Source organism: Drosophila willistoni (genome assembly GCF_018902025.1).
Source record: "Drosophila willistoni isolate 14030-0811.24 chromosome XR unlocalized genomic scaffold, UCI_dwil_1.1 Seg144, whole genome shotgun sequence".
In the NCBI taxonomy this organism is placed as follows: domain Eukaryota; kingdom Metazoa; phylum Arthropoda; class Insecta; order Diptera; family Drosophilidae; genus Drosophila; species Drosophila willistoni.
In genome coordinates, this window is record NW_025814057.1 from 76,209 (window position 1) to 98,529 (window position 22,321).

The following is a 22,321-nucleotide window of genomic DNA, read 5'->3' on the forward strand; positions in this document are numbered from 1 at the left end:
GGAGGAAAAAGTTGCTTTTATCGGTTATCTGAGCGAAACATTAATAAGTTATCGATGCCTTTCTGTCGTTTTCAACACAGAATTTTTTAAAGTCAAAGTAAACATTAACCAAGAGAATAAAAAGATCGTTCCGAATAGGCCACTATGGGTACGAAATATTGTAGTTTATACTCTTTTAGAATTAAGCCAATTAAACAGAAGATCAGCGATTTAAAAGCGGGTGTGTAGAATGTAGATTAAAAGTAAGACAGCAAAATAGTATGAAAAAATTATGGGAATTTGCAACGATGCTGAAAAGTGCTGGATACAAGTTTATTGATTGCTGACCATGAATTTGGTAGAATGCAGTAAAATCCATTTGGTCCATCCGGTCCAGTTGCAAAACAACGATTTATGGTTTAATAAATAAACAGAATCCTGATTGGAAGTCGCAGAACGATTAGCCGGAATAGAGTAATTGGCGGCAAAAAGGTATTAAAATGGTTCTAAATATCATCAGCTAAGATCACTAACCACATAGGAAGGAGTCGCATATACCCTTCAAGCACACAAGTATGCCTTCGCAGATAATTTAAAAGTCTCTCAACACTATCTGAGCATTAATGCCCAATTGAAGTTGGTGAACATTGAACTTTGCAAATTTTAAATGTCCGAGTTGGACATCCTTGATGTGTGCACTGGTCTGCAGACATACATATGTATATACACGACTTAAAAAATTTGCATGAATTTTACTACGAATTTGAATTTTGCTTATTTATTTAACAATTTACTATGCCTTCGCAGATAATTTAAAGTACCAGGAGGAAATAAAGTCTCTCAAAACTCTAGCTGAGCATTACGAAGCCCAATTGAAGTTGGTGAACATTGAACTTTGTGAATTTAACGGGTCCGAGTTGGACATTCTTGAGGTGTGCACTGGTCTGCAGGCAGATTTATATATACACGACTTAAAAAATTTGCATGAATATTACTACGAAAGGAAAAAAGATGGCATTGAGCATAAAGTCATAGTTATGCAACAGACTGCCGGTGTAAACGAGTTAAAGAATATCATAGCCGAAACCGACCAAGAAATTGATATTTTGGAGCGGTGAGTCCAGATGCATGTTCCTTCAGCAGTAAAAATAAAAAAAATGTTTCCCACAGATTTATTGAGACGGCTAAAGCACGTTGCATCTCTGACCCAGAACTTCAGCAGCGAAAAAATCATCTTGAGGCCACAAAGCAAGCTTTGCTAGACAGACAGATATCCCTTAAAATACTCAATGAACTTAACTTAGATGCTATTATGGATAAAATCGATATGTTGAAGATGGAAGGAAGCAATTAAAATTCTTGGCCATTTTATAATGTATATAAAAAAATGATTTTAATATATCTGTGTGTGTATTCCAGTAATGCGAAAAAAAAACATTTTACAATAAAATAAAAAATCAGCAAATTGAAATTTGAATCCAGTGTTTGGCTATAGGCTAGAGATTTTTTACGATTACATTGTATATTTTGTTTAATGGATTATATTATCATGTTTTTAAAAACAAAGAAAAAAGTGAAGAAATTTGCGACGAATTGCCAGTTTGCTTAAAGGATACAAAATGTGTTCCATGCTATGCTCCTTGTTTACTTCGTTTCTCAAATATGTAGGTATCATCGGTTTATTTCCAATGTGATTAAAGATGCAGATAGAATTAGTAATTTCATAATCATTAAGTTGTTGCTTGTTGTTGTATATATAAAGGGCGGGTATGTGGCAGACAAACATTTCCACGTTGCGAACCAACTCGGAATTAGCGGAACTCGGGCGCGTCATCCTGTGTAATATCGCCGTACTTCCAGATAGCCAAATGCGATGCCAAGGCGGCCTCTTGTGCGGCCCTATATTGATCCACTAAATCCTTTAATTTGCGCTCGCGTCTCTTTTCCGCTAAGACAAGGCCATCGGCAACCAATTGTTTACCGAAGTCGGTCTTGGTGGTTGGATCATGCAAAGTGGCCAAATTTGGACCTCCGGGAACCTTCAGTTCAACATTTAGTTGTACCTTGTGGTTTAGAACATCGTCAGAGAAGGCACGCAGAGCTTCCTCCTTGTCTTCATTGTCGGCAGGCAGGGCGACCAAAGCCAAGGCATATTCCGTGGCATGCGGTTTCTCGCTACTGAAGGCATGTGGCAAAGCTGCCAAACGGCTGATAGGCAGGGTCTAATAAATATAAAGCCGGTTAGATTTTAATTGAAAACAGTTATATAAATTCAAAATTATTGTCGATTCCCATGGCCAGTCGCCCTGTCATTTTTGGAGTGCCCCCAGCAACGTGCACACTCCTTGCTTTTAAACAATTGACATATATTTCTATCTTGGACGGACAGACGAACAAATCAAAAAATATAATCCATTCAACTATATTTGCCATTTTAGAAAGATTGCCAAATGTCTGCCTGGGAGTGCACACATTTTGTTGCTGTAGAGTTTGGTATACACACATATTGCCAATGGCTATGGTCACATGGAGAAACATTTTTCATGTAGCAAGCTTATGACTCATGCGTTTCGCTTTAAGACGGAAACGGATCTAAGGAACTTGCAAAAGGAAGTTTTAAACTTACGACTCACCTCCTTGTTACCGTAGTCGATGTAAAGTACGCTGGCATTGTTGCCCTGAATGCGTTCGACCTTTGCGCGATACCACTGATTGTCGAAAGTAAATTGGGCTGCCACCAGATCACCGCGCTTGGGTGTATACGCACCGGCAATCGGGGGATTTGACTGGAAATCTGCATGCAACTTGCTCATCAAAGTCTCTAACTTTGGTCCATTGTCCACGGACTGAGCAAAGAAGGTCAATGTTTCGGTAATCTCAGTGACAATGACGTTCTCATAGTTGACCTTGCGTTCAACCGGAACCTTTTCATCTTTTTCCTCTTCTATAACTACCTTTTCCTCAGGCACTTGTTCCACATAGTTTGCCCAGATGTTCTTCTTAGCTGCCTTGGCGCGATCCTCGGCGCTTTTTAGGAGACGATAATATTCAGACTTCTCGGCACTAAAGTGGACTTCGGCTAAGCCCTCCTCCACCAGAGCAACAGAGAGATTGACATTACCGTCGGTCCAGAGCCATCCGATAACCGAGGAACCAGCCTTGTCGGTGGTATCAATGTGCACAGAAACATCACGTTGTAGGACGCGCTCTCTGGTAAACGTTAAAGCATCATCTCCAAAAGGCTCACCCTCTTGAGCTGGAACACCATTTAGGGCTGGGCGCGAAGAGCGAGGGCAGGATATTCCAGCAAGTAGGAACGTGACCAGGCAGCTATCTTTTGGCACAAATAGACGCAATCGGGACCCACTAGCAACAAATTCAACAATAGCTTCGGTGCGAAGCGCACGTTGCCACGAGGGCAAATACTGCACTTTGATGCGGGAATGATCGACAGTGAGATCGTTGACACGCAACGTGGCATTATCCTTCTTGGTGTACAGACCTTTCAAGCCCTTAATGGCCTGCTGCTCGGCGGCAATCAACTGATCGTAGGCAGACGAGCGTTGATCATCATCCTGGCGGTAACGCACACAAGTAGCCAACCCTTTGGCTACCATGGCCTCGGCAACATTCTGGCCTCCGATCAAGACTGTATAGCAATACTTCTCCGGGAAGTTCTCACGTGCAGGTGAAATGTAGTCTAGATTACACTGAACCTTCTTGTTGATGAGCTTTTTACGCAACAATTCGCGGGCTTCGAACATATGAGGAATCTCATAAAGCGGACGGTAGTTCTTGCCCCGCGGTGGAGCTTTGACCATCTCCTCACCATCCGCGCCGACAACAGCTCGCTGATCACGAGGAGGTCTTATAGATGAAAAGAAGACCTTTTTTACTTGACCATTGGCAAGACGCACATTGACAGCATCGCCGTTAAAAACTTCGACCACGGTGCCAGCAAAATCTTTTTCCTTTGAGTTAAAAGCGGGCGTTTTGGCCTGATAGTCTTGCCATTGGCGAAGACGTTTTTCCTTGGCAATTTTTTCAGCCGCGCGCAATTTATCGGCACCTACATATATAATATAAAAATAAAAAAGAATGGAACAGCGATAATAAACAAGAAATAAGCATTATAGATCGTGTTGATGATAGAACAAAAGAACAAATGAGCATTCATAATCTGGTTAACTACGATAACTATGGCACGAAATATTCATGTCGACGGGGTGAAATGAACGCATATTGGTCACATTGTAATACCACAGCATTCTTGGAGTCCGTCTTTAATATAGCAAGCAATAGAACGCAGCAATGTGGCGCAACAAAAGGCTTTGAGGCCAAGACGGCGCTACGCTGTGAGAACTAGTTGCAAACAATTTAAGAAATCATTCAAATTATGATGTATGAACATGTTTGCCATGTATTTTATATAACATAACGTAAATTTCAACTAACTCACCTGTTTTCATTACGGCCATAGACCAGTCGACACATTTGGCCAACCCTTCACGAAGCAGGGATTCCGCTATGTTTCCTTTGGGATACAAAATGGTGCCAATAAAGTTGGAGTTATTCACCGATTCAAGACGAATTTCCACGTCACGCTGCAGCAATCGCGTCTCCACATAGTAGCGTGCCTCGTCGGCGAAGGGAACCTTGACAGTAAGATCAGGTTTACCATCAGCATCAAGCTTTACTCCAGGACAGCGAATCCCAGATATCATTAACGTGATGTAATGAAATTCGGGAAGCAAAAAGGCACGTACAGTAGAACCGTCGCGCACATGTTCAATAATGGCTTTCACCGGTTTTCCATCATATATTTCCACTATATGGACTGGATTTTCGTGCGCCCATTTGATGTTGCGAACCTTGTCAACAGCATTGACATTATGTGACCACTTGCCACGACCAGCGGCCCGAGCCTGATCTTCGAGTTCAATAAGCGTTTGCTGTTCAGCGGTTGGGCGTCCTTCACGGCGAACAGAGACGAGACCTTCGCGTACAATCGACTCCACAACATTTTCGCCAGTCTCCTTGTCTTTGCCCAACCAGACAAAACCGTATTCCCGATTCGAATTAGCGGGTTTGTCAAAAGTAAAGGTCACCTCGGCGCCGATTAACTTCTTACGCAGGAATTCTCTTGACTCCCAAGCCCAAGGCTCATCCTTGGTTTCATCGCCACCAGCACCTGGCCGACGAGCCAATTTGGGCGCAAGAACATGAGAGAAGGTGATCTGTTTCTCCGGAGGTGGAGCACCTTTGGTGGCGCGTATAACGACAGTATCTCCAGAGAGTACCTGGAGAAAAGAGATATCATTTGGAAGAAACCATTGATTAATAAAAACTTTAATCACGAACTCTGCGGGTAGAATGAGGTTAAAATTCAAATTAAATAGTCTCGAACACGTGCCCAGGGCACATGTTCAACTGAAAATACACACATACATATGTATGTACATATGCCCAGATGGCGCTAGTGGACAGTCACAGGGTTGCAAGGGATAACAAATGCACCGATTTAACGGAAACATAAGTAGATACATGCATATTGTATATACATGTATATATATATATATATATACTCGCTTACATTTGCGTATGTACATATATATATAAATACAAACAATACTTATTTCATTAGCAAAATGAATTCAAGCAACAGGTTCCATTGAACCGTCTTCATCGATAGAAATCGAAGTGCGTAGTGTACAAAAATGTTGCTAAGACGTATGCAATGCCAGCGTCATCAATTTTAAATCTAAACCTGCTACCAAGCAGAAGACGGAGGCTGATAAGTCTTATCAAAAGCCAGTGCACGCCCGATTTTTACAAATTAAGTCGCAGGAATATTTAATATATTTAACGACTTTAGCATGCGCGAGTATTTTTCGTAGCTGGATGCATTAAACAAAGTTCACCAGTATTCGCTACAATAATGGCTTTACATATACATAATAAAATGAATCGAAAAAAAAATAAAGAAAATTAAACTTCTTTAGCGGCTATACGAGGTTAGGAACGAACCAGTCTTGTGAACCCAAGCCGAAATACAATTCACATTCTACACATGTACATACATAAATAATTTCGTCACAAAATTTTCGAGCTGCGCCAGATGTTGAGGCGAGAGTGTAAGCCTCGAGAAATGAAATAATGCCGGTAAATGATGACGTTGGCCAGTCTGTCTACACTACACAGCAGCACACCCATACATATGTGTATATATACACACACCCCTATAGGTGAATGGAGCCTGAGCCCCGCCAGCGAACAAAATCTGCCAAGTTGGCACCTTCGTGTGCCAGCGTGTGCTACGTGTCATACACACAGAGTTGCACTCGACTTTAACTCGTCGTCGCAACCACATTTGCCACGCTTATGATAATATTATACGTTCATACGGACCTATTCCTTGCTCATTTCCCTTCTTTTCATTAATATATTAATTAATATTGCAACACTTTACATTCGCAACCGCCAAAATCGAAGACGAGTTTCGACTTACTTGCTTCACAATGCCGGATAATGTCTTCGCAGCAGCGGCTGCCGCTGGCGGCGCCTCTTTTGCTGCTCCGGCAGCTGCTGTCGTCGCGGCCGAGTTAGCTGTTGCCATTTTTTTTTACTTTAAATGCGGGTGCGTTTATTGCCGTAGAATTAGTAAAAGGGCTGAGTTCCGTTCCTAGCGTTTCGTTGTTTTAAAGTGCGCCTAACACTGCTTTTAACTTAATTAAGTTAATTGAGTATGGAAACGAACGCACCACCGCACACAACAACAATTCAATCACTTCTGCTCAAATTTTCACTTTAGAGATGGACTAAAAAAACGATATTGTCCAAAGCCGATAGATTTGAAATATCGTTTACGAACACTGGTAAAGTGCGATATATCGTTGTTTTTCATCGCTTTTATCGAGTTGAGCCAACATTGTTCTACTCCCATCTCTAACCAAACTTCCCGATTCACTAGAGATGGGGAATCCATCGATAACGTTGCGGTATATCGATGTTTGAGTTGTCGTTAGCAAACACTGGTAGTCTAACATCTCTAGTTTTAATTGCACAAGCCGTTTGAATAAAATGTTTGGCGACAAAGCATTCGATTTGCTCAAAGATCTAGAACGATCATCTCAAACTATTCCCGCTTTTGACGATGACGGCTTGCGACAGGTACTGGAAGAGATAAAGGCCATCTTCGAAGAGAACGTCGCACAGGCTCAGTCCCAGGGACAGGCTTCAAGCTATACCCTATTGCACTTTCGACACGCAGCATTACAACGCAACAAGCGTTGCCTTCTAGCCTATCTCTATGAACGGTGCCGACGCATCAAAGCCCTCCGTTGGGAATTTGGTCCAATAATTCCAGATGACATTAAACAGGCACTCTGTGAGCCGGAAATCCAGTTCTTTAACAACTACTCTAAATCTCTTGCAGCATATATGCGTGCTGTAGGCGATAGTCAAGGTATTGATCTAACCAGCAATTTGCGACCACCGAAATCGCTCTATATTGAAGTGCGTTGCATTGAAGATTATGGTAAATTTGAGTTGGATGATGGCGAAGTAATACATCTGAAGAAGAACAGCCAGCACTATTTACCAAGGGCACAGGTGGAGTCACTGGTGAGGCAGGGAATATTACAACACATCTCATAGAATCAAAACTATGAAAAAAAGAGCGAATTTCTTGCGGCTTGACTGATAATTTATTGAACCTAACCATCTGTATTTATTAAGCGTACATGTATACATATGTCACATGGTCCTGGCCTAAATGAAAGTATTGTTTTCACTTACCAAAGCAATCCGTCTAAGTTATTTTTTCACGCTTTGTAAAATTTCGCTTTAAATAATTGACTGAGCATCCACAGGTGGTACGTTAGAATCAACTTCAACCACACATGTCAGTGTGTAAGTGTAAAACCATGTAAAACTATCAAATCGAGATCTGAAGACACAACGACTACAGGCTGATGCTGTCCGTACGTTTAGTAATTTTTTCTAGCCAATTCAAAGAATGAAAGCTATTTTCTTAATGTGTGTGCTTTAATAATAAATTCTCGGAAATTACTAGATACTGTGTCTTAGTTTTTTTCAGGCGTCTTTTCATTTCACATTAAAAAAAATCCAGTTATTACAAAAATAAAAGAAACATTTTTCTTGTGTATAAACCGCGACATTCACTTTTGTAAAATCTATCGATAGCTAAACATATTATTCGGCGCTTCAGAGTTGAAATTAAAATAGCGGGATTTTAGCCACTATTTGTCCCCAGCTGTAAACCTGTCCATTTCTTGTGCATTTTTCATTACGTGAATAAGATAAAATTGTAATGAAAAAATGAATCAAGCCGACGTCAGTAAATTAATATCACAGCTTCGCATTGTTGTGCGACCCAAAAACCGCAATTTAAAAAATCCCGACGGCCCGGAAGGGCGATTGCTGAAGTTGCGCAAAACTGTCACCGCTTTGGTGAAACATGAGCGAATTGAGTTATATTATAATCGGGCAGATGAGGCCCGTGGTTATGCCGAACTGGTGAGTTTCCTACAACGACACTGAGAGTTCTATTTATGTTAATAAATTTTTGCAGTTAATATCGAATGCCATACGTCATGGGGACCGACACAAGCCGACAATGGAGTTGGCCGATTATTGGCTGCTGGAAAAGCAACTAGTACATAAACTATTCAAAGTGCTAGTACCTCGTTATGATAATTATAATGTGTCATACACTCGCATGTATAAGGCTCCACGCGATTATCCGGGGATGTATTACAAGAAGTCGGTACTAGAGCTTCGGGGAAACCCGTATCCTACACTATGTGCGGATCAAACACAAAACCGCAATTTATTGCACAATGTTCTGCTTGACGAGGCGCGAAAAGAATTTCGTCGTGAAAAAGTAGCGGATTTGGCTAACAAGTTGAATGTCGCAACAGAAGCACCCAAAAAAACAGTGGAAGAGTCATCAGATACTATAAAACCAACAGCAATATAATAAATAAGCTTATGCTACAAAATGTATTTAAGAATATTCACTGATCGGTTACGATTTTATATGAATGTACAGTCTAAGCAATTAGCCGGAACAAAAATCAGCACTGAAAAAGGCAAACGCAAACTGGTGTCAGAGTACGTATGTATATCAGTCTTTTGAAAGAGATGGCTCATTAGTATATCAGTAGTAACAGATTGCGAACATCCGGTCCTGCTAGAGCTTGCTGACATTGCAATGGCTAAAGAAATCATATTTCCAATCTGAAGATAAATAAAATAATGATGGAGCACTTCTGTTTTATTATTGTTAATATTTTATTAACTACTCACTTTTACCAGTAAGGCAAATTTCACGCATCATATCACAGTGACTGTAAAAGAATTGATGTTCGTTTCCGTAGGTTGCACATATTGGCTGGAAGGGATCGCAGTTATCAATGGCTTTGCAGGCTGCAGTATTTTCAAGCAATGGTAAGGATAAGGAAACCACGCAGAAAAGAAGTAGCACTACCCAAACTTCAGTTGCCATCTTGCTGGCGAAATGAATTATGTTTATGATTTTAGTATTCCTTGTTGACAGCCATGAAAGTTCACGTTCTAGCGGTAAAACCCAAATCAAAAAAATCTGAATGACTGCTAATTGTATACTCGCAACATTTGCTGATTCGCGCACGAAGGTGGTTTCTCAACTGATAATCACCAGGGAGCTTATTTGCTCCATATCACTTGTCTGTTGCGATGGTTGCCATGACAATGGTCCAAGTAACAATAAGCTTTAGCTTTTGTTTATGTTACTCCCGGAATGTTGTTTGTTCAACTGACTGGAACTTCCACTCAAACCGTATTCTGATGGTAACGCTGCTAATGTTATTGTTGTCTCTAATTTGGTGTTGGCTTCTGAACGGAAATGCTGAATCGGAGGCTAGAGTGAAGCAGATGCAGGTGCATATGAGTCACAAACTAACTATTATACTAATTAGCTATAAGCGAATACTAACCAAAAAATCACATACATATATATGTACATAATATACATACATATTGTCACAAATGTCTGATATGTGAAGCTTATAAAAAAGTTATTTTCTCTCTTTCTAATTCGGGCGTTTCATTAATATTTGCAACAAGATTGTTGACAAAAAACTCATTTACTAAATGTTAGTTTTCCTATTTTTTGCCTGTATATTGATAATTAAGTATAATTAAGAGATTTTAATTTCAAAACCCCCCAGGAGTCGTAGTATATTTCTATATAAAACGAAAAAATATATCTTACAAAATTCCTTCCCAATATTTGAAATACGCTTCTCAAGGATTTCCTATGGATCATAGATGTGACATATGTCAGAGCCATACTACATACAAAAGATTTTTTTTATATGCAGATTTACCTATCTGCATACAAAGGATTTTTTTTTATTAGCAGTTTTACCTATCTTTCGGCATCTGCAAAAACCTATTTACATTTATACTTCTTGAGAATGTTTTTTTAAGCCCATTTTCTGAGTCAGAGATCTATGTAAATTAAACACGTTTTTTATTCATAAATTTATAAGTACTTACATATGTATGTATGTATTTATTGATGCTAAATGATTGCATATTTTTTTATTCATAAATTTATAAGTATTTATATACATATGTATGTATGTATTTATTGGTGCTAAATGATTGCAGTTTGAAACTCGTTACTCGTAAGATACTATATGTACATAATGAAAATGCCGTAAGATGCCTGCGTGGCAAAGGCAACCACATTTTCAAATGGGCAGTATTGTGGGTGTAGTGGCGGATTTAGGTAGTGGTGTGTAGAAAGTGCTGTAGTCTGTCCTCAATCTGACCAGGTGACATAATTACATTTGCATTATTAAATTTTATGACAAAAGCTCAATAACGCCTTCATGTTGACGCAGAGCAATTAAAAACTCAAAATGATCTGGCTATGACGGTGGAATAAGCATATATACATATACATATACATATACATATACATATACATATACATATACATATACATATACATATACATATACATATACATATACATATACATATACATATACATATACATATACATATACATATACATATACATATACATATACATATACATATACATATACATATACATATACATATACATATACATATACATATACATATACATATACATATACATATACATATACATATACATATACATATACATATACATATACATATACATATACATATACATATACATATACATATACATATACATATACATATACATATACATATACATATACATATACATATACATATACATATACATATACATATACATATACATATACATATACATATACATATACATATACATATACATATACATATACACCCTCCAGTACCAAATGTCCCCGGTCGACAATGTCGCCGCATCGTCGACTATACCGCCGTCGGCAGAATTTAATTCTGCCGGCGTCGACAAGCAAAGACCAGCCGACGGTGCCCGAACTATCCAATGTCGTCGTCGAAACACTTCGTCGTTTGAAAAGAATTGAGCAAACACAATTTCTTGAAAAAAATTGACACAAAAAAAAAAAGGCAAGAATAGGAAAAATGCAGCATCAAATATTTATTTTCATGACGGCTTTTCCATACCCTTGTTACTTATGGATGAGGGAAAAATTTGAACTTTATTACCATATACATATTATTTTTATATATACATAATTTGTCAATAACTTGTTACTTATAAATTGATCATTAAATAAGCATGTTCTTTTGATGTGAAACATATGTAAATTTTACATAATTTTACATGCATCGTCGGTTATGGCCAAGCATACTCTGTGTTTTCGGGACGCGACAAGAAGGAAGACAAAAAGAACAAAGTTAAAACGGGACATTGCATTGTTGTTTTTATTTACCATTTCGGCACGCGTCGCTTTGTAATTTTCGTTTCTCTTTGCATTTGATTTAGAATTGCGTACAAGACAGTTGTCAAAGATTACAGTGAGAAAGATTACAGTGAAAATATTTAAATTATTAAAAATTTATAAAGGTAAGTTTGCATGCATTTCAAAATAAATCAAATGAAGTTTAATGAAAATAAATTGTAACAATAGAAGTGACAAATTTTAATTTTTTATGTTCCAGAGGGTATTATAAAATTGATCAGATGTTTGTAACGCACAGAAGGAGACGTTTCCGACCATATAGAGTATATATATTCTTGATCTGCATGACAAGACGAGTTCGAATCCGTCTGTCCGTCTGTCTGTCTGGATCAACAGCTTATTGTAATTAAATAAAATTAGTTAAAAATTAAGAATAAATATATAAATAAATATAAATAAAAAATATAATATAATAAATTGCTGTGAAATAAAAATTTAATAAATGAATAAATTAATCAAAAGAACATTTGTATTTTGTTTTTTATTTTTGTATGGACAACACTATCGACATTCAACGCAATTGTCGATGGAACGTCCTCTGACGCGCATGCAAAGAAAATCCATCGATCAACGGTCGACATTCAAAGCAAATGTCGCTGGAACGTCCTCTGACACGAACGCAAAGAAGACCTGCCGACGTACCGTCGACGTTCAGAGGAAATTTCTTTGCAAATGTCCCTCAAAACATTTTCGAAAAAGCATCCGCGGACATACCGTCGACGTTGTCGCTCAGTTGTCCCGATTGTCCTTATTGCTAGGTCATCTAATGTTAAATGTCGCCGCAACTTAAATGAGCGTGTCGCCGCTATGTCCCCCAAGACAGCGGACATGTCCCCGCAAACTCGACGGAGAGTCTCCGCAGACGCGTACTGCAGGGCATATACATATACATATACATATACATATACATATACATATACATATACATATACATATACATATACATATACATATACATATACATATACATATACATATACATATAAATATACATATACATATACATATACATATACATATACATATACATATACATATACATATACATATACATATACATATACATATACATATACATATACATATACATATACATATACATGGCTTTTTTCAAGGGACATGTATGTATGTACATACAAATGTGCACATGCACATTTGTAAGTTTAAAAAAAAACAATTAAAAGCAAAGAGCGTGGGTATTCTTATTGAGTTACAAGTAATGAGGAATAATGTGTTAAACAAAGAAGTACCACAGTCAAGGGAATAACTGTATGGGACTTTGTAACAGAAATAACCTCAAAATTATGGTACAAAAGTAAATGCAAGTAGCATCAGCTCATTAAACTTCACTACATGTGTGTCGATAAAAACAGGAAACAGGACATAACGGCAGTAGCCAGAGGATGGAGACAGAAACAGAATGTTGAATATTTATTGTGAAACATGCGCAGATCAATTATAAAATTTTGCAATGCTGCGCATTCTCTGGGTAACCAAGAGAGAAAGAAGAGAACAAATTCCTACAGGATATATTGTATACGTGGCCTTTTTTGCAGACCACCGAATGTCTTGTCATTCAGTTTGAAAGAGTCGCGCAACGAGAACAGTTGATAAAATCTTAAACCAACCGCTGTTACCGTCATCCGGCGCTTTAACTATATCTCCATTTGAAATTGACTCAGTCACATCCCTGGAGTTGTGTGCGTGTGTGCCACAGCGTTTTTGTGTGTATATCGGTTAGTTTTTTCTATTTGCGTCGTGGGTTGGTTGCATGAATGCCGAGCCATTTAAAAAGATTTTTTTTTTCAATTAAAACCCAAAATTGAATGATTGAAAAAGTGATCAAATTTAAAATCCATTCATTAAAATTTGTTTTTTTTCTGCTGTGTATAGAAAACTTGTATAATCAATCAGGATAATTGTGTCCCTTTGCTAGTGGTAAGAAATATGATCTTTTCACTTTTTTTTGCACATTTTTCATTAAAATATTTGCAAGTTTCATTGTAACTTTATATGTAGTATATTTTTTTTTTTTTTACTATAAAGAGGTATCCATCTAAAAGCATACGTAGGGCAAATTGGTTTTGTGAGCAACTCAATTCATTTTTACTTATACAAACGTTGAAACATTTTTCCACTAAGCCAATTTCCTAACAATGACATAAGGGTTCCGATCTTTTATGTTCTATACCAACCGGGGAGACATAAAAATTGCAATGCGCACAAATTGCATGCACACAACGAAGCAGCCTCAAAAATTTCCGGTTGCAATTGTGGGTGTGTGAGGAAAGAGTACGTGAGCGTGTATGCCATGTTCTTGTTGTATAACAAAAACGCAAAAAAGCATGTATGTATACATATGTAACTGTATACATATGTATGTATCAATATGTCTGGATGTACATACATACCCACTCACAAACAGTTGTCAATTGTCAGAAAAGTATGCAGTAGAAAATAAACACAAAACAGCAGCCATACATACTTTCTCATGAAGCGCTTGGCTGGGTCGATGTATACACACGTTTCTATATATAAAATTATGTATGTATATGCGTAGCTGTGGAGTTTTATATAGATTAACACTGAGTTTCATAGCGAATTCTATTTTCCATCACGGTTTTCCTGTTTTTTGATATTCTAATATTTTGATTTGTAATTTTGTGTGGCTTGGTTTTTTCTTGTAGCATTTTATCAATTGTCAATTTCAGACATAGGTTAATCATGAGAAACAATTGCAACGCAATTCTTTTGGCTACATTTGTAACATGGTCAGCCATATTGTGCGGCAGAGTTTGGGGAACTACAGAGGGGCTAGAGACACCATTAGCTCTACCTGTATCTGAGCATACACTGCCTACCACAGCTATACAAGGCGAAGTGTGGGAGGAAGATGATCACGAAGTGTTAATACGCAATGAACGCGGCACAAAAAATGATGGTTTGTCATGCCGCTATGGAAAGAATCCATGGACAGAATGTGATACGAAGACCAACACCCGATCTAGGACTTTGACGTTGAAAAAAGGAGATCCAGCTTGTGATCAGACACGCACCATCCAAAAAAAATGTAAAAAAGGTAGGTTTTCTAAGAACATACATATGTGTGTATATATGTACGTATGCCAAATACATACATTCGAAGATTTATTGTTTGTAGCTTTAATTTGAAACCGAAATTTTGGAAAAATCATTATTTTTTCCGTTTTTATTTACAAGCTTGCCGGTATGAGAAAGGCTCTTGGTCTGATTGTGCAACTGGACAAATGACTCGTGCTGATAAGTTGAAGGCGAGCAGCGATCCGTCTTGCGAAGCAACTCGTATTATCAAGAAGAACTGCAAGCCCGGAAAATCCAAGGACAAGAGTGCTAAGGAGCAGCGTAAAAATAAGGACAAAGGTTGTTAGCCAGATTTGCTATAGACATCTTAAAGTCTTAGCTATTTACTCATTAACAACTATTCACTTTGTTTTTATTTTGAAATCTGTTTTTATTTATGAACTTCCATAATTTTAACTTGACAACTAAAAATTTTTTGTTTTTCTTCAACAGCTGCTCGCAAAGGACGCGTTTAATTAACTTAATAATACCCGATGCAATAGTATGCCCAATCGTTTGTTTATACCCCGGAAACCAAATATTTTTACATTGATCTCCTTTTTGGTTTAAGATACAGATTCAAAATACGCATGCATATGTTAAGCAACAAGATAAATGGTAACAAATTTAACACAAAATATTTAACGATTCCATTAAGTGTTGTAGTTTGGTTTCCATGCAAATGCGAGACCATTATTATAGTAAAAGGCCAACAACTATTTTATGGAAAGTATGCAACATAATACATACATATTTATGCCAAAAATGCAAAACATATATTCATAACTACATACACATACCTATTTATTTAGTTATATATTTGCTAATACCATAAACACTTACAAACATTTAATCAAATTATAAATACTCAAAATGGGCGGTTGCCAAACTGAAATCTAAAGAACCCATAAAATTGTCAAACAATTAAAAGTCAAAACCTTTCCATGAAACTAGTACGTTGTTCTTTAATTGAATTTTACATAAAATATACAACATTTCACGGAAACCAACACAAAAAAAAAAAAAAAAATGTATGTAAGATTTTTCGTGAATAAAAAATATCAGCTTCTATATTTGATCTCAAGAAAATCAGAGAACGGTAAAATACATTATATATATATAATGAAAAGAATTAAAAAACAAAACCGGATCAAGTTTGTCAAGCATTAAAAACAAGAACAAAAATAAAAACACTTAGTGTAAATATTGTAAAAATAATACAACAGTATTGAATATACCTAAAGACAGTGGAAGCGAACAATCGATTTGGAACAGTTGTCCGAGTTGCTTTCGTAGCTGTTCTTTATTTGCGATTGGCATTTTAAATTACATTTGAAAAATAAATATCATACACATAACCTTCAACTTCATTGATACAATTGATATTAATACATAATCACTCATACAAATACACACACACTCACATAGCTCTCCCATTCCCAAGTTTTATTGAAACAACAATTGATGTTCTAGGAAATTGTCATCATCTTCCTCAAAGAGAAACCAAAATATATAGTATTCAACGTAAATAAACGACGTGTAAGACTATCGAGCAGTTGGTCTAGCTGATATATATTACATAGTTCAATAATTTTACCATTACAAGACAATGGTTTGTCTTTTTAATAAAGAAAAGTATTAAAAACAAAACAAAAAAATATTTAAAATTAGTATGTTAGTTACGACTTAATGTATTTGCATATAAGCAGTTTCTACACAATACTCATATTCGATAATACCCGCAAAACCAAAAACAACAACTAGAAAAAGAACAACTCCACTCTACAGTAAAGTGGCAATAAAACGTATTTAACTGAAAGTCTTTCTATTTACATATATATACAGACACTCATACAATACAAGAAAGTCCTATTATCAAACTTCGGTATTCCGAAGTCGCTCTATATACATATGTACATACATACATATGTACATACATATGTATACATACATCTTGCAGGTCTTAAAATATTTATACCAATGTATGAAATCAACTATTTTGGACATCGATTGTGGTCTGAGCTCTGTAGAAAAAAATGTACTGAGAACATATTATATTGTACTTTACTCCTATTGAAAGTTTTACTAGAAAAGCCTTTTGCAGGGATATGGAAAGAAAACACAAAACTCATCTTTAACAAACGGAAAAACAAAAATATATATGTATGTACATAACATATATGTATGTATGTATAAATAAATATACATATGTATATATAAACTAAACTAACCTGGGACAAAGATTGTTTAAAACGGTTTCTCTGTTTTTTTAAATCATTTTTTATTTTATATACATACATACATACATATTTTACTATAAATGCATATATACTATATACGATTCCATTGAGTTGTCATCCTTTAATTTCCACACTTGTCTTCAGAATTTATATAAAAACATTCATACATAGGTACATATGAATTTGTACGCGTCTATATCAAATTAATAATGATTAATTTAATCTTTTTGAAATCTAGACCTTTAATTTAAATAATTGATATTTTTCATAAATCTGCAATTTCAACACAATCAATGTTCAACAATAAATTAGCCAATTTTGCCCAAAAAGCATTCAATTTGCAAGTCCAACAGTCAAATCTCTGTTAATTGCCTATTTGCTTGAACACAATGATTTTATACAAAATGTAAACGAAAACAATTTTATCGTCCTTTTTAAGCCGGGCATTGTCTTTTATCGTTTGTTCATCCTGCAGCGTATAACAAATTCCCCTCAAACGAATCCATACAAGTCGGAAATAAATTATTATTCAAAAAGGACTTTCGCTCATCCAGAGAGGACTCGTGCGCACTTAGTGTTGGTGCAAGCGAGGAAATTATTTATACCCCTAATTACAGCACAGGCGCAACAACAGGAACAAACGAAAATATAAAAATTTTTGCAAATTGTCAGATCAATAACGATATATACATACATACATGCATTTTAGAATGGTGTCTGGGATCTTCTGTAGGTCTTCAGTTCTATTCTTTAGCCTGTCCACACGGCGGCCCTTTACAGATATCTAATGTTTCAGGCAGTATATGTATCTTCCATTGAAACTGGGCAAAAAGAGAAAAAAAAACACTCAAAACTTGTTTTGATTGCTCAAGCGCTTGGAACGAAATGGAAATGGGTGAGAGAATATACTCTTACACAGATACTGATACAGGCTCTTATATATTTATTTATGTATGTATATACATATGAATACACTACATTGCTAAAAAAGTACATTTGTTCAGAACTGTATTTAAGGACATTTCTCTACGTTTAAAAATTAAAAATAACATGTTGTACCGGATGTGATGTTATCAATTGCTTATTAACTCATCCATGATGTCATAAGTAATATAATAACTGAAAAGATACTTTTCTGTTTCGGCTTTAACAATATTTTCAAGTGTATTTGTGTAATTATGCAGATAATTACATACATACATGAATGTTTATTCAAAAGTGTGCATACATACATACATATATACACATGTATGTACATCTATTCAGATTGATGGATGGGTGAAAGAGTCAACATACATCAATATACATTGATAAGCTTTATGATAAGCAATGCAATGCAATGGTACAGCTACACATGCATGTGCATATGCATACATATGTACATAATTCGAATAAACGAACATACATACATATTTCAAAGAACATTTATGTACATATGTACCTATATATGTATAAACATATTTAACAAATACTTGTGTATGGATGTATGTGTATGTCAAACAAATTCATACCGATTATTAGTGATTTATAGCATGTATAGGTAATGGAAGTTAAGAGTAAACAATCACCGAAAAGTGTGTAAGTTTCCAGTCGTTCTTCCAGTTCACAAACCATATGTAAAGTAATCATGTATGTGTGTATGTATAAACATGTATGCACTGCTATATGTACGTTCATACATATGTACGTATTTTTGGTTTGTATATACTCGTACATACCCCCACTACATCTTAGTATCGGCTGCCGCCGTCTGCTGTTTTTACTCAGATTTTTGAGTGTTGCTGGTGCCCTGTCTCTTTTCCCTCTTCGCCCTCTTCATTTCCAACTATGGAGAAATTCACAGTGGGCAAAAAATCAACAATCTCAAACTCATACGTCCTGAAAGCAGAAAAACTAAATGCTTCAGGATTAATTTAAAATTTAATATCTGCAAAATTAACATTTATTCGAAAGTTCCAAATCACTTTTTAAGCTATCCGCGAACTTTTTACGTTTTTAAGGTGTCATTAGTTCAACATTTTAAATTTTTTTCAAATTTAACCGCTGGAAGTCCAGGCAATTCCACAGTGAGCCAAGTTAATGGTGCCTGATGTCGTTGCCTTTCTGTTCAGTTTAACTGCAGCACTGGATCTGGACTGTTGATCGCAAGATTTGTATTAAGCAGCGACATTTACAATATCTGCAAATATCTTATAAAAGGAGGATATGCACACACATTTTGTTATTGTTTGAGTGAGTTTCTTACGACCGCTTATTATGGTTTTTGATTTTTATTGTGGGGAAGATGTGCGCGCGCAGGTACCCCATCTCCCCGTATTAATTTTGGCTAAGGCCACCGAATTCCAACTTAAAGGAGTTGTAATTTCACCTTGTCCAACAGTTATGCACATATTGTATGTATGCATGTTCAATGATACATACATACATATGTATATGTACAATGTGTAATCAAAAACTACTTATACCATGTATAATTGCTGGTGTTTGCATAAATATTTATATCGTGCACCAATAGATTAGGTGGTCATATTAATGTCATCGTAATGCATAACACACAGATTTAAGAGTTTTTGACCCCATAAAGTATATGTAAATATGTACATATGTATGTATACATATATTATTGATCAGCACAGCATCAACAGCTACAATGATTGAGCCAAGCTTATATTTAACAAACCGCGTAGCTTTCATGGTATAAGTGTCAAGAAAAACACAAATTTTCAAAAACTTCTAATTTTTGTTATCAATTAAATAAAAATAAAATATTAAAATTAGATTAAAAATAGCCAACTTATACGTTTAAATGTGCAGAGTTTCCCAGTGGCGGCGCGAAAGTGCTTGTAAAAGTGAGTCAGATAGCTTATACTTGAGAAATAGTATGCGAAAATACTCTTATATATGTACAGAATTGGTGTTATGAATTAAAAATAGTTGTTTCACATAGTATATGGCTAAGCAAAGTACACATTTAAGGAGTTTTCCCACATCGCCCCAAATGACAGATGGAATCGCCAATGTGTACCCAAATCCGCTACTGCATTTGTGACGTAAATGAGTCTTTTAGGATGGGTGAAACTTTGTTTCCAGAATTAGCACATCCACATGGTTGCCAGATGTGGATAGCATCAGCAGATAAAAATATTTAAATAATTTTTGTGTGAATTTGACATTTTGATTTGGCTTATGTGGGTACTGCTTAGCACAGAATCGAGTAAACAAGACTATAGGCTATTTTTTATATTTCAGGTTTGAATAATAAAACATGAATCTCACAGCAATGACTATTTCCGTAATGGCAGTTCTGCAGTTCTCGCTAATTCTGCTATTGATGCCAACGACACTGATTTATGCCGAAGAGCATGATCAAAACGTCTCCCGCAGTAGTGCCCGACTGATTTTAAAGACTCGCTCCGGGTTTATTCTTGAGCGTGAGGCACGCGGAGCTGTTAGTGTAGCGAGCGAGGCTGGCACACCAACACCTGCGTCTAGTAAAGAAAACAAACGGATCAGGAATAATAAGAAATCCATTAAAAGGCAAGATCATTTACAACACGGAGCAACATCGACAGGTGGACGCAAGTCGGGGTTTAAGAAGCTAGGCGATAATGGCAATAACAATTCGCAGCACAATCGGCAAATTTTTAAACAACAGCAGAAGCACCAGCAACAACACTCACAGCAAGAACAACAAGATGGCAATGAACAGGGGCTTAAACCAAAGGTCAAGACTTCCGAAAATAACAAGTGTAAGAATCGAAAAGTTTGATCAGCACCAAAAAAAATCTAAATACTGTATGACAAGAATGAAATACAACTGTTAAATTAATTGCGTCTTTTTCGTCATTGTAATAGCATCTACCTGCCGTTATGCCAAGACCGTTTGGTCGGATTGCGATGGTGCAACAAATATGCGGACGCGCACCTTGTCTCTAAAAAAGGGTGAAGCCAATTGTCTTCCCACTCGAACCATTCAGAAGAAGTGCAAAAAAGGTACGTTGTGTACTAAATTAGGTGCTGTTTTCGATAACAAAATTGAATTCTAAAACGCTTCTTGTTAAACTCGAGCGATTCGTGAAATTTTCCTTTAAGATATCCATAGTTTGATGATAAATTTTTTAAACAGACTGTCATTATGAAAAGGGCGCTTGGTCAGATTGCATTGCTGGGCAAATAACACGTGAAGATAAACTAAGAGCTGATTCATCTACAATGGGAACTGGGCAATGTGATCCCGTACGTACAGTTTATAAAAAATGTAATCCGGGTGCCAAACAAAGAGGCGTTGCAGCTAATCGTAGTGGTAACAAAGAACGCAAACGCAAGGAAAAGGGTAAAGGTTTTATGATATTAACTAAATTGTAATTATAATAACAAAATTTGTAATTCGCAGGCACGCGCCGTACACCGACGGAAGTTTAAAAGGTCTTCAATTTTTTTTTTATACTGAAGGAGTTAAAACGACGTATGTATAAGTACATATGTTGTATGTATGAACATGCGTAGATGTATGAAATGTATAAGCTATCAGCAAGAAAATTTATTGCTTGCTTTACTTTAAAAAACATAACTTTTTGTAAACATTTAAGAGAGCAGCAAATTTCCATAATTGCTATTTTCACTATAAAATTATACATATTTTTGACATGATTTAAAACGTTAAAACTGTGACAATAAATATGAGATGAGCAAAAATGCAAAACAAAAAAGCGCTAAAATTTGGAATGGCAATTATTTCAAACAACAAGAGATAAAAAAATAGGTTTAAAAATGTACTGCTAAACACTTAAAACCCCATATGTAATGATACAAGCCCTTGGTATGTGCCTCGTGAAAGAAGCAAAGCTGGAATAAACTAATTTGATGGCATAGCGAAACAGAAAGAGACAGATTGATTATAAGTGTTTGAAGGATAGTTTCTTGTCTTATTTATAATAGAACAAAGCAACAAAACATTCATCAGTCAAACATTATAATCTGCACTTCCACAAACACAACCCCAAAAATAAAAAAAATAAAAATTTACATAATTTTTTCCGTTTAGTGAGAAGTCTAAAA

The 22,321-nt window shown here is 36.2% G+C and overlaps 7 protein-coding genes across 8 annotated transcripts; 5 read left to right on the forward strand and 2 right to left on the reverse strand.

Moving 5' to 3' along the window:
- Positions 1 to 72: 72 nt before the first annotated feature.
- Positions 73 to 1,368, forward strand: LOC26529160 (augmin complex subunit wac). The gene is made up of 3 exons (XM_015179145.3): positions 73 to 148; positions 787 to 1,093; positions 1,150 to 1,368. The coding sequence occupies exons 1-3, from the start codon at positions 145 to 147 to the stop codon at positions 1,331 to 1,333; spliced, it is 495 nt and encodes a 164-aa protein (XP_015034631.1). The 5' UTR covers positions 73 to 144; the 3' UTR covers positions 1,334 to 1,368.
- Positions 1,369 to 1,444: 76 nt separating this feature from the next.
- On the reverse strand, positions 1,445 to 6,776 carry LOC6638919 (staphylococcal nuclease domain-containing protein 1). Its single transcript, XM_002062626.4, has 4 exons — positions 6,488 to 6,776; positions 4,439 to 5,279; positions 2,613 to 4,048; positions 1,445 to 2,201 (listed from the first exon to the last, which is right to left on the reverse strand). Exons 1-4 carry the CDS (start codon positions 6,593 to 6,595, stop codon positions 1,791 to 1,793), a joined length of 2,796 nt encoding a protein of 931 aa, XP_002062662.4. The 5' UTR covers positions 6,596 to 6,776; the 3' UTR covers positions 1,445 to 1,790.
- Positions 6,777 to 6,997: 221 nt separating this feature from the next.
- On the forward strand, positions 6,998 to 8,052 carry LOC6638918 (DNA replication complex GINS protein PSF1). Its single transcript, XM_002062625.4, has one exon. It carries the CDS (start codon positions 7,060 to 7,062, stop codon positions 7,633 to 7,635), a length of 576 nt encoding a protein of 191 aa, XP_002062661.1. The 5' UTR covers positions 6,998 to 7,059; the 3' UTR covers positions 7,636 to 8,052.
- A 141-nt stretch (positions 8,053 to 8,193) lies between these two features.
- Positions 8,194 to 9,016, forward strand: LOC6638661 (39S ribosomal protein L17, mitochondrial). Its single transcript, XM_002062624.4, has 2 exons — positions 8,194 to 8,517; positions 8,573 to 9,016. Exons 1-2 carry the CDS (start codon positions 8,320 to 8,322, stop codon positions 8,978 to 8,980), a joined length of 606 nt encoding a protein of 201 aa, XP_002062660.1. The 5' UTR covers positions 8,194 to 8,319; the 3' UTR covers positions 8,981 to 9,016.
- Positions 9,017 to 9,079: 63 nt separating this feature from the next.
- LOC111519389 (follistatin-related protein 1) lies at positions 9,080 to 9,955 on the reverse strand. The gene is made up of 2 exons (XM_023179881.2): positions 9,310 to 9,955; positions 9,080 to 9,240 (listed from the first exon to the last, which is right to left on the reverse strand). Exons 1-2 carry the CDS (start codon positions 9,506 to 9,508, stop codon positions 9,194 to 9,196), a joined length of 246 nt encoding a protein of 81 aa, XP_023035649.1. The 5' UTR covers positions 9,509 to 9,955; the 3' UTR covers positions 9,080 to 9,193.
- Positions 9,956 to 13,499: 3,544 nt separating this feature from the next.
- On the forward strand, positions 13,500 to 16,842 carry LOC6638660. Of its 2 annotated transcripts, none has more exons than XM_023180159.2 (5): positions 13,500 to 13,660; positions 13,818 to 13,862; positions 14,612 to 15,003; positions 15,144 to 15,323; positions 15,477 to 16,842. In XM_023180159.2, exons 3-5 carry the CDS (start codon positions 14,649 to 14,651, stop codon positions 15,497 to 15,499), a joined length of 558 nt encoding a protein of 185 aa, XP_023035927.1. In that variant the 5' UTR covers positions 13,500 to 13,660; positions 13,818 to 13,862; positions 14,612 to 14,648; the 3' UTR covers positions 15,500 to 16,842. The 2 variants fall into 2 exon arrangements, with proteins under 2 accessions (XP_023035927.1, XP_002062659.1); XM_002062623.4 differs by having other exon boundaries at positions 14,636 to 15,003.
- Positions 16,843 to 19,358: 2,516 nt separating this feature from the next.
- Positions 19,359 to 21,973, forward strand: LOC6638659. Its single transcript, XM_002062622.4, has 5 exons — positions 19,359 to 19,495; positions 20,513 to 21,012; positions 21,119 to 21,256; positions 21,390 to 21,596; positions 21,657 to 21,973. Exons 2-5 carry the CDS (start codon positions 20,529 to 20,531, stop codon positions 21,683 to 21,685), a joined length of 858 nt encoding a protein of 285 aa, XP_002062658.1. The 5' UTR covers positions 19,359 to 19,495; positions 20,513 to 20,528; the 3' UTR covers positions 21,686 to 21,973.
- The last annotated feature ends 348 nt before the right edge of the window (positions 21,974 to 22,321 follow it).

What these genes read in the sequence shown, in the direction of transcription:
- LOC111519389 (XM_023179881.2), bottom strand. Translation starts at nt 9,508, where the DNA reads ATGGCAACTGAAGTTTGGGTAGTGCTACTTCTTTTCTGCGTGGTTTCC. An exon ending in AATTTGCCTTACTGGTAAAA is followed by an intron (nt 9,241 to 9,309) that starts GTGAGTAGTTAA and finishes ATTTATCTTCAG; the next exon opens with ATTGGAAATATGATTTCTTT.
- LOC6638919 (XM_002062626.4), bottom strand. Translation starts at nt 6,595, where the DNA reads ATGGCAACAGCTAACTCGGCCGCGACGACAGCAGCTGCCGGAGCAGCA. An exon ending in TATCCGGCATTGTGAAGCAA is followed by an intron (nt 5,280 to 6,487) that starts GTAAGTCGAAAC and finishes TCTTTTCTCCAG; the next exon opens with GTACTCTCTGGAGATACTGT. An exon ending in TATGGCCGTAATGAAAACAG is followed by an intron (nt 4,049 to 4,438) that starts GTGAGTTAGTTG and finishes TTATATATGTAG; the next exon opens with GTGCCGATAAATTGCGCGCG.
- LOC6638661 (XM_002062624.4), top strand. Translation starts at nt 8,320, where the DNA reads ATGAATCAAGCCGACGTCAGTAAATTAATATCACAGCTTCGCATTGTT. An exon ending in CCCGTGGTTATGCCGAACTG is followed by an intron (nt 8,518 to 8,572) that starts GTGAGTTTCCTA and finishes AAATTTTTGCAG; the next exon opens with TTAATATCGAATGCCATACG.
- LOC6638660 (XM_023180159.2), top strand. Translation starts at nt 14,649, where the DNA reads ATGAGAAACAATTGCAACGCAATTCTTTTGGCTACATTTGTAACATGG. An exon ending in CCAAAAAAAATGTAAAAAAG is followed by an intron (nt 15,004 to 15,143) that starts GTAGGTTTTCTA and finishes TTTATTTACAAG; the next exon opens with CTTGCCGGTATGAGAAAGGC. An exon ending in GCGTAAAAATAAGGACAAAG is followed by an intron (nt 15,324 to 15,476) that starts GTTGTTAGCCAG and finishes TTTCTTCAACAG; the next exon opens with CTGCTCGCAAAGGACGCGTT.
- LOC26529160 (XM_015179145.3), top strand. An exon ending in GAAATTGATATTTTGGAGCG is followed by an intron (nt 1,094 to 1,149) that starts GTGAGTCCAGAT and finishes TGTTTCCCACAG; the next exon opens with ATTTATTGAGACGGCTAAAG.
- LOC6638659 (XM_002062622.4), top strand. Translation starts at nt 20,529, where the DNA reads ATGAATCTCACAGCAATGACTATTTCCGTAATGGCAGTTCTGCAGTTC. An exon ending in GACTTCCGAAAATAACAAGT is followed by an intron (nt 21,013 to 21,118) that starts GTAAGAATCGAA and finishes TCATTGTAATAG; the next exon opens with CATCTACCTGCCGTTATGCC. An exon ending in TCAGAAGAAGTGCAAAAAAG is followed by an intron (nt 21,257 to 21,389) that starts GTACGTTGTGTA and finishes TTTTTTAAACAG; the next exon opens with ACTGTCATTATGAAAAGGGC.
- LOC6638918 (XM_002062625.4), top strand. Translation starts at nt 7,060, where the DNA reads ATGTTTGGCGACAAAGCATTCGATTTGCTCAAAGATCTAGAACGATCA.